This window comes from Centruroides vittatus, unplaced genomic scaffold, assembly GCF_030686945.1.
Source record: "Centruroides vittatus isolate TY-2023 unplaced genomic scaffold, ASM3068694v2 scaffold_149, whole genome shotgun sequence".
NCBI lineage: Eukaryota > Metazoa > Arthropoda > Arachnida > Scorpiones > Buthidae > Centruroides > Centruroides vittatus.
Window position 1 is genome coordinate 1,894,699 of NW_027122681.1, and position 17,127 is coordinate 1,911,825.

The following is a 17,127-nucleotide window of genomic DNA, read 5'->3' on the forward strand; positions in this document are numbered from 1 at the left end:
TAATAGATTTTATTATATAGAGTAAAAACTGCTTGGGCAAACACTCGCATTCGATGGGCAGCTGTCAAAATGGGAAAAATTATGTCTAACATAATTTTTTATTTCTATTACCGGGACAGCCTAGTTCTGTGGGGGCCCCTATTTTGTGCGGGCCCTGGGCACAGGCCCCAAATGCCCTTATGTAAATCAGGCCCTGATGTCATCAAAGAACTGATTAGTATGTGACCCCAGTTAAAATTAGTGCATGGAAAGCCCAAGCACTCATAAAGTCAGGGTTTAGTAAAAAGATGTAATTAAGACGTAGAAAATATGCTTAGTTCTTGGTTGAACTTAGTTTCGGGAACTTATAGACGGCTGAGCGGTCATAGTGGCAACCTACCGCTCTGGGGACTCGGAATCGAATCCGGACAGGTTAAAAACTCCCGAGGAATTTTTCGGGAGGTTTCATCTGGATATGTCAAGTTCCATTCCTCATTGCTCCACTGTGGGTCTGGCCGAACTCATAATTGACTTGCTTAGAAAGAGGTCCTCTTAGTGCCCGCAGGGCAGAGTTTAAGAAAAAAGCTTCAGGAACTTTTATAATTTTTTTGTCTATCCGAAATTTATTTTCATTATCAAAAATCGACTCGTCAGGTTTCTCTATCTCAATAAAATTAAACATCACTTTAGCTGAAGTCCGATGACATTCAGATATAAAGTTTGGCTATTCTTAATAGCGAGGTTGATGCCGAAGTTTTAAACGCAAAAACGTGTACGTCGAACGTTCAGCGCCGCTTTCCTGCAAGCCTACAAGTTTGACAATGGTGTTTGGAAAGTCAGTTGAATCGTGCTCGACATTCCAAACGCCATTGTCAAACTTCTAGGCTTACAGGAAAGCGGCGCTGAACGTTCGACGTACACGTTTTTGCGTTTAAAACTTCGGCGTCAACCTCGCTATTTTAAATCTGGCAACCTTATGTCGAATAATTTCACGCCATCTTACATTAAGAAAAATAATAAAAATTTGTAAAATTTATTTTATTACGACTGATTTTTTGATTTAAATATTAATTAATATTAAAAAATTATTAACATTATTTAGACTGGTTAAAATTTAACGAGTTGTTTTTCCGACAGAGGGCATTGTCGATCTTACGGTTGAGGAAGTAAGCACGTGTTGGTGTTGACATTCAGTAAACATGAACGTTCAAATCAAACTCTGAAATGTCCAGACCACCGCCCGATCCCATATTTACTCTGAGACATCACACTGGTGAAGTTACGAGTCTTAGTTTCGTCGACGTATTATCTGATTATCCTCATCTTTTATCCGGTAGCACAACTGGTGAAGTTTTCCTTTGGAATTTGAAGGTATCAATTAAAATTCCACTTCTATAATTGAATTCTAAATTTTTCCTAGACTTATTCGTGGTCCTAACAGCCATTTTGGATTAAGATCAGTTCGGTTCAAATTAATGTATAATATATGAGGCATAAATAGGTACAAAGGCAGCTCTGAATGAGGCCCCCAAATTTTAGTTCCTCAAAGTCCTCAACCACTTCATTGGTATCTTTGTCTTATACCTTTATTATAAAAATGATAAGATGTGAATTTTGAACGAGGAATTTGCCATCCCAGAATTGTACACATACCTGTACAAGTAAAAGAAGTCAATAGAACTACAACTGTACGTGTGACCCTTTGCCTACTCTCCATGCTCCGCATGTTGTGCGCTTCGGTGTGAGTGACAGCAAGCACCGAAGCACCTGTGTGAGGCAATACCCCACCTCTCTCTAAAACTGTATATCAAATACTCCATGAACATCCAAGAAGACTACTCAAAGCATGGGCCAAATAGCAAAACACAATACTCTTAGTGGAGCAATGTGACTCCTGATTGCACATGACCTGGAAGCAAGCTGTATCTTGCAAATGGTCAGGTGTACAGGTATGGTTCATTTGACTTTCTTGCTCTTATGAGTATAGTCTACATTTCTTTGTTGTGTGTAAAAGTACGGCGTTTATCTTAATATCGTGCCACCATAACACCTAAACAGTGAAGCTTGTAGTTTTGTAGTAGTTCTCAATTGGAACTTAATACTTTTAATATGACAAATTAGATTCACTTTAATTTTATTTATAGACCTACAGAGTTGACGATAAATTGGAAGCACACGAAAAGAAACACATTCTGTGGGTCGAATCTCTTGGAAATAATATTTTCACGCAAGGGCGGGACGGTTTAGTGAACATCTGGAACTACGACGACGACGAAATGGAAAATTAGTAGTAAGTAAACAATATAATTTATGTATATTTTGTTTCTAACAGTTTCCATTGCCGAATTTTTATTTTAGATTCAAAGAAAGATGTTATCACTATTATTATATAAACAACTCGACAAACCTGATCAAAACCGATCTGCCAAATTATCGCTATTGCTCTTAAATTAATCGAATAGCACGATTACCGAGAAAATCTTGTGCAAGATTCATGTAGTAGTCGCACTTGCAACACTAGTCAAGAGCCAAATTTCATCTGGGAAAATATTAACAAATTCTTAGTGTTTTTGGTTTACTGAATGTGAATTTGACTTAAACAATAATAATCAACACACATTTTATTATATTATTAATTAATCAACACACAAAATTGTTAGGGATTAAAACTTGAACTATGTCTTGTATACTTCAGGACTCATAATGTGAAACTTTTTGTGTTTTTATGTCATTCTATTGCCATGAAACTTATTTAAACTAAAAACATTCATCTATCCATCAGCATTTCTTTTATGATTTTTGTCAGGACAGGCTGAAAATGTGGAGTTTTCCAGGTTTTCTCCACATCTTTAATGCCTAAATAGGGGCCAGTTACCTTTAAAAGACCTCCTGGAAGACATCTCCAGTCAGATCGCCCAAGTGTTGCATTGCTGTGACTAAACAAACCATCAAATCCTCCTGTTCCACAGCCTTAGAGATCATGACACATTGCTTGATGGGTGGCATAGTCCTCTTTCTCGTCCTCCAGATGTAACACCCGGACACTCTATGCAAGTTTTATGAGTTTGTAATGAAAGATCTCCCATACTATCAGTTGTGGCACAGTGAGCACCCTGCTTAATCCACTGGTTGATTACATAGACTCTGTGTTATTGCAGTTTCTACATATTTTGTCAGGTATGGTGGGTCTTCTGGAACATTGTGCGTCATGTATATTAACCATTCACCTGAATTTAGTAACAAACAGTCTAATATTGGAACTGGTAGGAACAGACTTAATGAATTTCTGGGTGAGGATTGTTTGTACTTCTGTATGTTAATCCACTAAAACATGTGCAAACAACATCAGTTTTCTTTTCTTGGATCAGCATGTTTCACATGACCAGCATACAAATGATTTTATTACCATTTACAAAAATGGATTTAGACTTTTAGTAATGAATTGGTGATGAATTAATCAGACAATTACAGGTATGCACTGTGTAACGAGATACCATAACATTGTAATGGAGCTGAAAAATTCGTAGCCGCCTTTTGTACATTCAGATATATACTGGTTTTATTTGAATAATAATTGTCCTCAAACAGTAATCACAGATCATCCGTAAAGCTTGAAATAATAATACAGGTACACTGCCAAATTTCTGTCACTCTTGGTTCCAATGCATTGCTGGATTAACCATTTTTCTGGACTAACCAAGGTATAATTTGTCAACATATCTCTAACTCAGTAATTATACATCTCTCATGTGTCTAAAGTATACTATGGATTGCTAGAGACTTAATCTGTTAACGTTACTATAATGGCCAGGTGATCAAGTGAAAAACTCGTAAAAAATAGCACGAGTTAGCAAATGCTACAAGTTGGACAGTTCAACAAGCATAACTGGCAGCATCATGAAACTTCTTATGTTAATTTTCACAAGTTCTACAACACTGAGTTATTAGCGAGGTTGAGGCCGAAGTTTTCAACGCAAAAACGTGTACGTCGGAGGTTTGGCACCACTTTCCTGTAAGCCTAGAAGTTTGGCAATGGCCTTTGGAATGTCAATCATAATTCCACTGACTTTCCAAACGCCATTGCTAAACTTCTAGGCTTACAGGAAAGCGGTGCTGAACGTCCAACATACATGTTTTCACGTTGAAAACTTCGGCCTCAACCTCGCTATTGTACATGTTTGATTCTTTTACATTTGTGCTGAAAATGGGGTTAAAAACATTAATATTTGATTTCCTTAAGCTAGTAGTACTTTGTATTAGATGTAATTTATGCAAAAACTGGACTTGTATTAACTTATATCTTGATCCTTACATAAATTTCTCTCTTACAGGAAGTATTCCAGCACCAACAGCTGGATTTTGTCGGTGTGATATTTCAAAATTAAAGAATTTGATTGCTGTACCAGGTGAGAAAGCTTTCCAAATAGATTTGTACGATCTTGAAAAATGTAGTTTGGTATCAACCCTCATACCAGAATCACCAGATAAATATGGAATGTGCATTTGTGTAAAATGGTTAAAGCCGGGAAACCATATTCTCTGTGGTTACGAAAATGGAAAAATTATCCTTTGGGACATAAATCAAGCAGCAGTATTGTCAGAATTAACATGTCACAAGGAACCAGTATTTGGATTAGATTTTGATGATTCTGTGAAGTGGGAAGGAATTACCTGTTCGGCAGAAGAAAAGCTTTGTGTATTTTCTATGAAAAATTTTTTGAGTCTGGTAGAAAAGAACTGCATTGTTTTGCCAACGACGGGTGCATCTTCTGTTGCAGTGAGACAGGATGGTAAAATTGTGGCATCTGGGGGATGGGATGGAATTATTCGCCTGTTTAGCTGGAAAACACTGAAACCACTTGCGTATCTAAATTTTCACAAATCAGCTATAAACTGTTTGAAATTTTATGATGGTAAATCAGAAAATCATGCAAAACTATTAGCTGCCGGCTCAAAAGACAAAAGGATAACACTCTGGTCCATATATAGAGATAAATGACAGTTTATTACTTCTTTGTACATGAAATTTCAATATAAACAAATTGCTTGGACACGTGTATCTTGGAAAAATATTTTGTTTTCACAAAATATCGTGTTGCAATCTTTTAATAGTAAAACTCAAAAAAAGAAAAATTGTCTTTATCGAGTACATTAACCATTTCTATTGCTACATTTTCGAAAGTTATCGTATTAAGATTTAAACAATCTTTATCACAATGTTCGTAAATGCACTTTTAACAGATATAGAAATCACAAGTATCTCATAAGTAAGAATAATCTTTAACTGCTGTCTATCAGGTATAATTTATGGTTTGACCGACATTTTGAGTATAAAAATTCAACATCTTTTTCTACGCAAGAAAATTTTATATTTTATAGGTCCATAACAAAATGTAGACAAGGTAAAGCATTTTGAATTGCACATGCAAATACCTTTGTTGACAAAGACCAAAGTATCTACACGACGATATATGCTTCATCTCCTCGACATTAATAGGAACATAGCAACCACACAACACGACAAGGTCTTTTCCGAAACAAAAAAAAAGGCAACTTAGAGTTTGATTTACATTTTACTTTGAATTTAAAATGTTCCAAGGCATGTGGAAAAGTACATCTTAAATTCAAAGTAATAGTGTTTATGATAATTGATTCTAGTATATTTTAACTATTTGAAATCCATATATACATACACAGAAAATTGCATTATTTAAATGATTCTACATCAATGTCTCCCTTTCATACAATGTTAAAACGAGCTATCCAGGATAAAATAGAGCAGAACTTGCCTTCAATGATCATCCTAGTAAAAAAGTTACATGCTTTACTTTCTTATTGAGCTAACATAATCATTTTGAATAATTTTCATTGTTTGTCAAGAGATTTGTTAAATTGAACATCTCTCGTCGTTAACATGCATATCTATTAATTCACAATACATTCAATTTTTTGATTGATACCCTAACTCATGGATTTTGTTAGATTAATTTCAAATTTTATAAAATTGTTTTACGTTAATTGTTTACAGTGATGGTTCTTAAACTTAGAACAAAATATTTCAATAAAAATAAATGGTTTTGTATTTATTTTTTGAAGAGTTATTGAAAATTATGTGATCAAATAAATAATGTGGATGTGAGAGTCTTCCTTAGTAAAAATATTTGTACATCAAATTTACATTGCATAAAAATTTCTTGATAATAATTACAGGGGATTGTTGAGATCTCTCGGGAGTAGTCCCAATGACTGGAGGCACACGGCAGCTGCCTGAGCCTTAGCATGTTTTTTATTTGGGCTGGAACACGTGGGTTGATAAACTACTCCATTAATCCTCACCTATTAAATACATTCTGATTTATTTAAATGGGACGTAAATGTATTATTGAGAAAATTATAAAATGAAAATTACCCGGAACAAAAATGTTTTTCTGTGGTCAGGTCCATTTTCATCAATAAGCTGGAACTCTGGAGCTCCCCATTTTCTCTTGGAACATAATTCCATCAGAGCAGAAACTGGATGTTTACCTAAAAATATTTGTAATCATATGATGAAAACCAAAAAACCCAATGGCACAAAGTTAGCTTTTTAATCTGTCTATAAGGCATAATCCAAATGTCAAGAGAAACAAAAACCTCACACTACAGTTCATGAAACAAGACATGCCAGTACTGGACTGTCTGACAACTACGAAATGGAATAATTCAAAATTAATTAGTAAAAACCCCTAATTAGGGAGAAAGAGACTAACAGAAGAAAAAGTTTGGTAGTGTTTGCACTGCTATATATATATCTGTTCAGATATCTCTGAATAGGGATACTTTAATGATCATCCTGTAAATGTATTTGCATGCATTGAAGATTAAAATTTGGCATGTAAAACCAGATATTTGAATTTTTGTGGTATGCTGGAGATCATCTTTCCATTACGTCTGCATTTCTCAAATTTTTATTGCCATATTTTGTCATGAGTATATGCAGGTCCAGTCTATAATTTAAGCAACTGGTAGCATGCGACATATTGACCAAACTGCTTGCATTAAAATTTAATGCAAGCAGTTTGGTGATTGAAAAATATCCACTTAATTTTAGTGTAGAAATAATACCAAGAACACATTAAAACTAAATTTGACCAAAATATGATAATAAGTTGAAACTGCAAAATGCCATCTACAGCTAAAAATAACAAATGTGAAACCAGACTTCACAAAATCAATTTCTTCCATCTCATTTCAATAATTATAAAGTTGAAATTGAAACCAAAAAATTGTTTTGCATGTTACTTGTTTTTTTAATATTTGCATTAAAATAAATTACTAACATTTAAACAGGAATAAATTCTCCCAAATTATCTTTACGTGAGATGTGTGTGCTATTATTACTAAACTTATTAAAACTTTAGAACGGGTTTTCAATCTTTTTTACCCGTGGACCTTTTCACCTTAGTTTTCTTTTTTTGTGTGGACCCCCATAGACATTGCACAGGAAAAAACTTTATATTTTTTTCATTACATTGTTTCAAATTGGAAAAATATTTTAATACTGAAGCTCTGAATTTCAGAAAAAGTAACTACTGTATTTATGGACTAGCACTTTTAATACCTCTTACCTTGTCAAGATGAAGTTTTGCACAGAACTGAAGGTTAGGGTTAAAATAAACTGATTAATGGCCAACCACTTAGCTTTTCCAAAGTCAACATCTTTTAAGGAAGAAAAGATGTTTGAAATGATAATCATTAGGAAATGAACAGTTCACGATCACAATTTCGCTTAAGGCTACCACTGATTACACAAAACAAGAACAACTGACAGCACTCTGACCAAAATTTATTGCATTGAATAGACATGTATGAATGTGTTGAATTTTGGTCTATTGTCATCAGCAAATTCCACACTGACTGCAGCTTGAATGACAAACTAATAGCATGTGTATCAATTGTTTTTTGCTGATAGAGCCAATGTCTGACTTCAACACATATAAGATAATGTATTTATCTTGAATTTGTCTCCCTATTTCAAATGTATTACTACTTGAAATATATTTTTTTATTATAAAAATCATTTTACAGCTAGAATTCTGTAGTCACAAGATTTTAAGATTTAAGACTCTCTTAAATCTTAAATTTTGTTCGCATGAATTTGAATTGATGCATTTAATACTTGAAATTTCCAGTTTTCTCAAAACAATTAAATATTTTATTATAAATTTTTAATTATAATAAATGATAAAGACTGAATAAAATAATGGAATATAATAACAACACCTAATTATTATTAGTTTAGACTAGAAAGTTCAACTTAAGAAACAAACCTTTAATATCCAACATCAAAATTTAACAAGAATAAACACTTTTAGCTAATTTATCATATAAACTGGCATACAAGTTGACTTTTTAAACTTGAGAAAGCTTTCTGAAACTAAAGACTGACTTTGCAGCAGGGACAAGTTCTGAACCTTTTCTGCAGAATATTAAGCAATTTCTATGCACCCATAAATATTCCCAACTAAAGCTCACAATTATGTTAATCTCTATATTAAATAAATTTATTAATAATAATTCAGTATAAATGAATATTACACAAACTATCCAACAACTGATGCGCCAACCATTCATCACTAAAGCAAAAGGCAGAGCACAAGCTGTGTAATATAATGTTTTACTACCATAAACTAAGTACCAGTTCATCATTGTACTATGCTCTATAAACTATGGAGTAATATAACAGTAGGTTTGATGTACTGTACAGTACAATGAATTTCTTATCAAAACAACTTGGCCTACTAAATATTTTTAGCAGTTGTTTGATGTCTTACCTGGACCCTATTGTTTGCATCCCTTTTTATGCAAGTGTCATATATGGAGCAGTTAGTGTCTCAAATGAAAGTTATATATTTATTATACATTTTGGGCATAGATTACCACATACGGTAGCCACACTTCTAATACTGTATGACTCAACCCCAAACATGTGATAGATTGAAACCAAAACTTTGAGCTGAAAATCTTGAGAATGACTTGTATGCCAGCATACAATATAAATTATTTATCATTAGCTTCCAATCAAATAACAATATTCTAGAATTATCAATTCTTGGAGACCATAAGTTCTACTAATATTTCAGACTATGAAAAATGTCTCCCTAAGAACCTGCACTTGTATATCCAAATTTACCTAATTTATTAAACAATCTACATTCCCTAGTATCACCCATAACTTCAAACTGTCCCGCTCTTGTAATATAAGAAAGAATTAAAGAACAAAGATGATACATTAAATAACAGGATTACAACAGAAGGCTACTTTCCACAATGGAATCAATATTCAACTAATTGCCTCTTATCACAAGAAGATTTTTATTAGAGAATCTTTAAAAAATTTAATACAAAAGCCCTGTAACACCAACATTGGCAAACTAACTCAGTGTTCCACAACTGGTGTGCTGTCACATGGTGAAAGGTGCGACGTGAACTTTTACATATTCTGTTAATTTCAAGTTTTATTTATATATTTTTATCATAGTTGTTGTCTTTCTTATGCTTGTATTTCATTCTCTGCCGCAGCACTGATGAAATATGATGATGATTGTTTATTCTTTATTACAAGCATGCATTTTTATGTGTTCTAAGAAATTATATGTAAAATAAATTTGCTCACAGGTGTTGACGTCTGTTTAATAATAATAATAGGTTATTGGCATTACGTAATTCTATTAGTAGTATCATATCATACGTTTTTGAGGGGAATAACATTTTGGTGTGCTGTGTTGAGTCACGGCTGTGCCACAAGTAGAAAAAGGTTGCGGAATACTGAACTAACTGATATACAAAAACATATTTTATACAGAGAGAGGAAAAAATTCTTTTTTTTTTATAATTTTTTCACCACTATTCAATCTTTAAATCAGTGGAACAATGTTCTGTTTTAAATGCTTGTTTTCTTGAGAAAGCTTGATTGATCAAGTGAAAATTTTCACTAAAATTAAAATAAGAATGCTAAATATTCTTTATAACTCATTAAATTTTTCAGCCTACAACACTGAAAATAAGGGTACACTTTTTCTAATTCATTCATAACCATAGTTCTAGAATCCTATAACATAAACTACTCTCAACTGGAACCTAAAGATAGGTAATTAGATGGGCCAAAATGTTTTCTCGTTAGATTTTTACGTCAAATATCAACAATTTTAGTTTCTTAAATAATTAAAAGTTTAACATACTGAAATTACCTGAAAGATCTTTAGCAATTGGTTGCGGTGGAACTTTCTTTGATATGTCATCGTCTGATTTAAGACCTAATATAAAGTATTCAATAGAAAATGAACATTGTTTTTTGGAGAAAGATATTTAGCAGTGATCAGTAGCTTACCTCGCTTATCAGTTTTAATATCAAGAAGAAGAGGTTCAAGTACACCTTCCTTATTTTTTCCTAATCCCTCTCCAGGATTCCATCCCATTTTTCGTAAGAGATGCATACCTATACCTTCTCTAACAGGCATAGCTCTACTAAACTGATCCTAGAAGTATTACAAATAGTCTTAAAATATTCCACATCTGAAAGATGCTTCATCATACAATTTTATTTTAAATTATCTCAATACATAACATTCAATATCACTCCTTATCACTCAAGAATAAATTCTGTATGCAATGCTTAAATTTTAATTTAATAAAAAAAAAGTACTCTATACATTTAGAATTATGCTGTAGAGGGAAAAAATTAATCAAAATTATAATTAATGAGAAAATTTAATTATTTTATACTGTGAAATATTTCTTCTGAAAATTGATAAGATTTTCTTTGGAGTTAAATCTCATTTCTGAAAGAAAGCAGAACTAAAACAAGAAAAAAAAAAAAGAAATATCTTCATCTAATATAGCAACATATTTACTGATAAACGAATATAAATTTCAATATATTTACCATTTATATCATTTTGTTACAGAAAAATTAATATAAAAAATAAGTACACATGAATATGTATTTACAATACAAATGCTGTTTCTAAGTAACCAGAGCTGTGCAAGCAAAGTCTCAAATGACCACTGCTTGCCAATTCAGCTCTCTTACCTATTCTAATCGGAATGTCGGCAACGACGGAGTCACCTAGAACTTCTCTTCTGCAGTGCAATGGACAAATCGCAGCACATCGGGAAAGATTCTTTTGAAAGAATGCCTGCAACAAGCTCTCAGCCAATTACCTTTTTTTGTCACAAACTTGCTTAATGCTAGGCTACTGTGATATTCACTTTGTATATTTATAAAATAAAAAAATATACATATATATATAAGCAGTGAAAACTACAGTAGCCAAATTAGCCTAAACACGTTTGTAACATATTACATTAGTGGTCTAATTAATGTAGTAACTTTAAGATTAAAAATATCTCATTAAGGAAATTTGGAGAGAGCCTGTAGCAGGCTGATCAGAATTTGTGTGACATAATACATTAGTTGTCAGCAATAATGAATATTTTTTTAAAAAAATAAACAGTTTAGACTTATGCTATCTACATGTTAACTAAGAACTATTCTAGCAATTTAGTCCTATTAATAAATATTACTACTACTAAAATTTTTAAAATATGTTATTATATTAACATATTTTTTCTAATCTGAACTATATTAAAAAATATACATTAAATAACTTTGAATTCTTTTAATTTTATAAATCTTTACAACTAAAATAATTATTTATAAATATCTAATTTGGTCTCAAATTATTTACTAAAAATTATATCTATGTATATTTGCTGACAAAATATGTATTATAACTCATTATTAGATATAATATTTCAGATTTAATTTGCAGTTTATGTGAATACTGTTACAACTATTGTTCATTAGTAAAAGGTCAACTTGATTTGTCTGCCGTATATGCCATTTTTACTGAACATGCCATTTTCCTACTTGATTCATGGAGCTAGCAGTCAGCCATGCACTATATTTGCTATGGTGGCTGCTCACTGGCTGTCAATGACAGATGAAAACTTACATGTGGTAGGGTGTGTTTGTAAGTTTGGTAAATCAAGATACCAATGTTGACAGTGGTTATATGTGGGAAACCAGATGACCAAGGATGTTAAAGGTGCCTTGGTCCTCCAAGGCAGCCTACTGCTTTGGAGGACCAAGATCAAATCCATCATCTATTCAAACACAATTCAAACAAAACTTCAACTATAGCAATAGTGTCACATCAATAGTGATCAATGCCAATGCCTCTGCCATTTTTCTTCCAAATGTGACAGAATTCCACTTGATTCCTTCCTTCCCATATCTGCTAGTTTCTTCCCATAAGTTTGTTGTGCAAATTTATGGAAAGAAACTGGCAGATATGGACAAGAGCTGCCAGAAAGGAAGATACAACAGACAAATCAATTTGATGTAAAAGACACTGGGTTTGCTGTAAATTTCAACCTAAAATACTATTGTTTTATAGTAATCATCAGATTTATTATATTTGAAATGGACAACTGTTTCTTCAATCTTACTGATTTAATTTTATTCTATTCATAAACATCATTTTAAATTTTATTGAAATTTTCCTCAGTATTTAAATTAATATTTAAGATGAAGAGATTAAAATTAATTCACTCAAGGCTCAGGAGAAGGTGGCAGATCGAGATCAAGAGGATCTTGAAAAGTTGAGGATACAATGTTAAAAGAATCTTTGAGGAGGAGTCATAAACAAATCAGCAGCAATCCACAATCTGACTTGTAATGGAAGTGGAGACGTGCAAGTGAGAAATTAATTTATTCTAATGGTTTAAAGTGATAAATCATAAAAAGAAATTATATATTAATAGTTTAATTTGCTTGCAAATAATTATTTTATATGAAAACAATAAAATAAATACACAAATATTTTTTAAAAATTTATGAATAAAATAAAATAAATAATTTAAAAAAAAAATGAAAATCATATTTATAGGTTTATGATAATAAGGATCATTAAATTAAATTTTAATGATGATGATAATGATTTTAAAAAATGAGATATAATTATTTTCATGAAGAAATTCAAATACAAACAGATTATATGTATGAAAAATTATTAAAACTTCAAAGCAAAGAAACAAAATTTTTATATGCATAGCGTCTTGGTCAAATTTTAAGAATAACCACATAAGAATGACAAACAGGATGTCTACAATATAGTGATCAATAACATTTAACCCATCGAATCAACAAATGTAAGAGTTAATGAATGTTTTTAGCCACAATTCATTTATTTGCTGGATACAATATTGTTGATCACTATATTTTAAGAATAATTTAGCTTTTGTGAATGTTTATATGAATGTGTATGTATGTATGTGTATATATGTAACAGTTTAATAATAATGTTTTGTTATTGATATCAGCTTAAGTATTGTTTTTTGCAAATTAAATTTGAAACTGTTTTAAAAATAAATTGTTTGTTTTTGGGCAACAACCTTAACCAATTAAATGAATTTTAAAAATTGTATGAAATGTTATTTCTGTGTATTTTTCTACAAATACTAATCATACCTTCTTTACCCAAACTGGAACGGGTCCAGTTAATTCTTCTGGACTAAGAAGCCGTATATCAGTACTACCTGTATATTGACCAGGAAGTTGTTTAGACTGTACCCAGGCTTGCATCTTAAAAATTTTTTAAAAATAAATAAAATAATGAAAAGTTTAAACTTAGTATGATGAACATAATTCAACTGAATTATTCCTAAATCAATAAAGAATTAAAGTTTTTACTTTTTGTTGGGACTGAAACATTTGGTTTAATGCTTCCACGTCATTTGGATTCTCTTGTAATTTCCGAATGGCTTTTAGCCTTTGAGAAACAATTGCAGAAAGATCCTAAAAAAACAACCATTTTTATTTTCTAATAATATAATGTATCATTGATGTAGGCAGCCCTCACCTTTCATATACATTTCTTACTATAAACTTAGTTTTGCAAAACACAATAATTTCTACTTTTATAATTATTATTATTATTATTATGTTGGGTTAAGTGAGAGATACTCGGTTAACACCGGTGGTTAAGTACTATGCCGGACCAAAGTCAAGGCATAGTAACCAAAACAGAAATTAAAGAAGTGTATCAGTGTGTGTGTCTGTATTCAGGAATTTTCTCACAATATGACATGTATTCAATATAGTGGCCTTCTGTAGAGTGATATATGTGTTTCTATTCAATTCTAATGTGCCCAGGCTTTTGTGTAGTGTGTGTGGTATGACACCTGTAGAGGAGAGAACAACAGGTACAATAAGCACCCTATCCATCCTCCACAGATGCCTTATTTCCTGGGCGAGTTCTGTGTACTTGCTAATTTTTTCAGTGCATGCGTTTTGTATATTGTGAGTGTTTGGAATGGATATGTCTATAATGTATGTGATTTTATTGTGTTTGTCAATGAGTGTGATGTCTGGTCTGTTGTGGTAAATTGTTTTATCTGTGATTATGGCTCTGTCGTAGTACATTTTGTGCTTGTTGTTTTCCAATACTGTCTGTGGAATGTATTTGTAGTATGGTTCGTGGATGTCTACTAATTTGTGTTTCTTTGCAAGCTCTTGGTGTATTATATTTGCTACTTGGTTATGTCTGTGTAAATAATCTGTCTGTGCCAAGAGCTTGCAACCAGAGGTGATGTGTTGTATAGTTTCTGGCATGATGTGACATTTTCTGCATGTGTCATTTGTGAGTGTTGCATCTTTGAGTATGTGTTTTCTGTAGTTTTTAGTATTTATGACCTGATCCTGTATGGCAATCATGAATCCTTCCGTCTCCCCAAAGAGGCATCCCCGAGCTAACCAGCTGTTTGACGCAGTTTTGTCAACAAAATCCTGGGCCAGATCGTAAGGATGCCTGCCATGGAGTGCCTTTCGAGCCCACAATTGCTTAATGGTGTCTATGCTTTTTATATGTTGTGTTGTGTCCATATGATGTGAGTGTAAGTTTAATGGTGTGTTATTTGAGTCTGCTAGAGTTACTGCTTTATGTAATTGTGATGTTTCTTGTTTTTTGTAGAAAAACTCTCGCAGTGACTGTATTTGTTTGTAGTGAAGGTTAACTATGTCAATCAGGCCACGTCCGCCATCTTTACGTGGAAGGGTTAATCTTTATTATTATTATTATGGTTTAAGTTAGATATACTCGGTTAACACCGGTGGCTGTGTACTATGCCGGACCAAAGTCAAGGCATAGTAACCAAAACAGAAATTAAAGAAGTGTATCAGTGTGTGTGTCTGTATTCAGGAATTTTCTCACAATATGACATGTATTCAATATAGTGGCCTTCTGTAGAGTGATATATGTGTTTCTATTCAATTCTAATGTGCCTAGGCTTTTGTGTAGTGTGTGTGGTATGACACCTGTAGAGGAGAGAACAACAGGTACAATAAGCACCCTATCCATCCTCCACAGATGCCTTATTTCCTGGGCGAGTTCTGTGTACTTGCTAATTTTTTCAGTGCATGCGTTTTGTATATTGTGAGTGTTTGGAATGGATATGTCTATAATGTATGTGATTTTATTGTGTTTGTCAATGAGTGTGATGTCTGGTCTGTTGTGGTAAATTGTTCTATCTGTGATTATGGCTCTGTCGTAGTACATTTTGTGCGTGTTGTTTTCCAATACTGTCTGTGGAATGTACTTGTAGTATGGCTCATGGATGTCTACTAATTTGTGTTTCTTTGCAAGCTTTTGGTGTATTATATTTGCTACTTGATTATGTCTGTGTAGATAATCTGTCTGTGCCAAGAGCTTGCAACCAGAAGTGATGTGTTGTATAGTTTCTGGCAAGACGTGACATTTTCTGCATGTGTCATTTGTGAGTGTTGCATCTTTGAGTATGTGTTTTCTGTAGTTTTTAGTATTTATGACCTGATCCTGTATGGCGATCATGAACCCTTCCGTCTCCCCAAAGAGGCATCCCCGAGCTAACCAGCTGTTTGACGCAGTTTTGTCAACAAAATCCTGGGCCAGGTCGTAAGGATGCCTGCCATGGAGTGCCTTTCGAGCCCACGATTGCTTAATGGTGTCTATGCCTTTTATATGTTGTGTTGTGTCCATATGATGTGAGTGTAAGTTTAATGGTGTGTTATTCGAATCTGCTAGAGTTACTGCTTTATGTAATTGTGATGTTTCTTGTTTCTTGTAGAAAAACTCTCGCAGCGACTGTATTTGTTTGTAGTGAAGGTTAACTATGTCAATCAGGCCACGTCCGCCATCTTTACGTGGAAGGGTTAATCTTTCTGTGGCGGATTTAGGATGATGTTGTTTATGCTTAGTAAGTGTTGTTCTTGTTTTCCTTTGGAGTTGCTCAAGATCTGTGTGAGTCCAATGTATAACTCCAAAAGAATATGTGAGTACTGGGATGACATATGTATTTATTGCTTTAACTGTGTGTTTTGCATTTAACTGTGTTCTGAGAATAGCATTTAGCCTACTTTGGTATTCTTTAATTAATCTTTGCTTTATTTGTGTATGTTCTGTTAGTTTGGCCTGTTGGAATCCTAAATACTTGTAGAACTCACCCTCTTCCATGGATTCAATAACGTCTCCATTTCCAAGCGCAAAATCTTCTTTCTTCAGGATTCCTTTTTCTATGTGAAGTGTTTTGCATTTATCTAGGCCAAATTCCATTTGTATGTCCTTGGTGTATGAATGTGTGATTTGTAGGAGTTGATGAAGTTGTTTTTGTGTGGATGCATAAAGTTTTATGTCATCCATGTACATGAGATGTGACAGTGTATACTGTGTTGTTTTTTCATGCCTGATATTGTAGCCATATTGTGTGTTGTTTAACATGTTGGATAATGGATTCAAGGCTAGGCAGAACCAGAGAGGACTCAAGGAATCTCCTTGAAAAATTCCTCGCCTAATAAAAATTTGGTTTGTTTGTATGAAAGTGTTATGAACCCTGAGATGTAGTGTTGTTCTCCAGTGCTGCATAGTGTTTTGAAAGAATGCAATGAGTGATGGATGTATTTTGTACATGTGTAGGATATGTAGCAGCCAACTGTGTGGAACACTGTCGAATGCTTTTCTGTAGTCTATATATGCCATGTGTATGTTTCTGTGTTGTCTGTGTGCTTGCCGTAGAATGACTGAATCTATGAGTAACTGTTCTTTGCATCCCCTGTGGTTTCTACGACAACCT

The 17,127-nt window shown here is 33.0% G+C and overlaps 2 protein-coding genes across 6 annotated transcripts in view; one reads left to right on the forward strand and one right to left on the reverse strand.

Moving 5' to 3' along the window:
- The first annotated feature begins 1,150 nt into the window (after nucleotides 1-1,150).
- Nucleotides 1,151-5,038, forward strand: LOC136987211 (guanine nucleotide-binding protein subunit beta-like protein 1). Its single transcript, XM_067284901.1, has 4 exons — nucleotides 1,151-1,350; nucleotides 2,124-2,266; nucleotides 3,217-3,269; nucleotides 4,311-5,038. The coding sequence occupies exons 1-4, from the start codon at nucleotides 1,204-1,206 to the stop codon at nucleotides 4,976-4,978; spliced, it is 1,011 nt and encodes a 336-aa protein (XP_067141002.1). The 5' UTR covers nucleotides 1,151-1,203; the 3' UTR covers nucleotides 4,979-5,038.
- Nucleotides 4,966-17,127, reverse strand: part of Son (Son RNA binding protein) — a 35,296-nt gene continuing 23,134 nt past the window's right edge. Inside the window, exons 8-14 of one of the 5 annotated variants that reach the window (XM_067284974.1) lie at nucleotides 13,715-13,819; nucleotides 13,493-13,606; nucleotides 10,744-10,815; nucleotides 10,349-10,496; nucleotides 10,209-10,274; nucleotides 6,389-6,504; nucleotides 4,966-6,315 (exon numbers count right to left, since the gene is read on the reverse strand). In XM_067284974.1, coding sequence (XP_067141075.1) covers nucleotides 6,184-6,315; nucleotides 6,389-6,504; nucleotides 10,209-10,274; nucleotides 10,349-10,496; nucleotides 10,744-10,815; nucleotides 13,493-13,606; nucleotides 13,715-13,819 — 753 coding nt within the window. In that variant the 3' untranslated portion in view covers nucleotides 4,966-6,183. The other 4 variants (XM_067284975.1, XM_067284977.1, XM_067284978.1 and 1 more) reach the window with 4 other exon arrangements.

Bases quoted from the DNA above. Each gene is read 5' to 3' on its own strand.
- LOC136987211 (XM_067284901.1), top strand. From the start codon at position 1,204: ATGTCCAGACCACCGCCCGATCCCATATTTACTCTGAGACATCACACT. The intron at 2,267-3,216 runs GTAGTAAGTAAA...ACCTGAATTTAG, and splicing joins GACGACGAAATGGAAAATTA to TAACAAACAGTCTAATATTG. The intron at 3,270-4,310 runs GTGAGGATTGTT...TCTCTCTTACAG, and splicing joins CAGACTTAATGAATTTCTGG to GAAGTATTCCAGCACCAACA.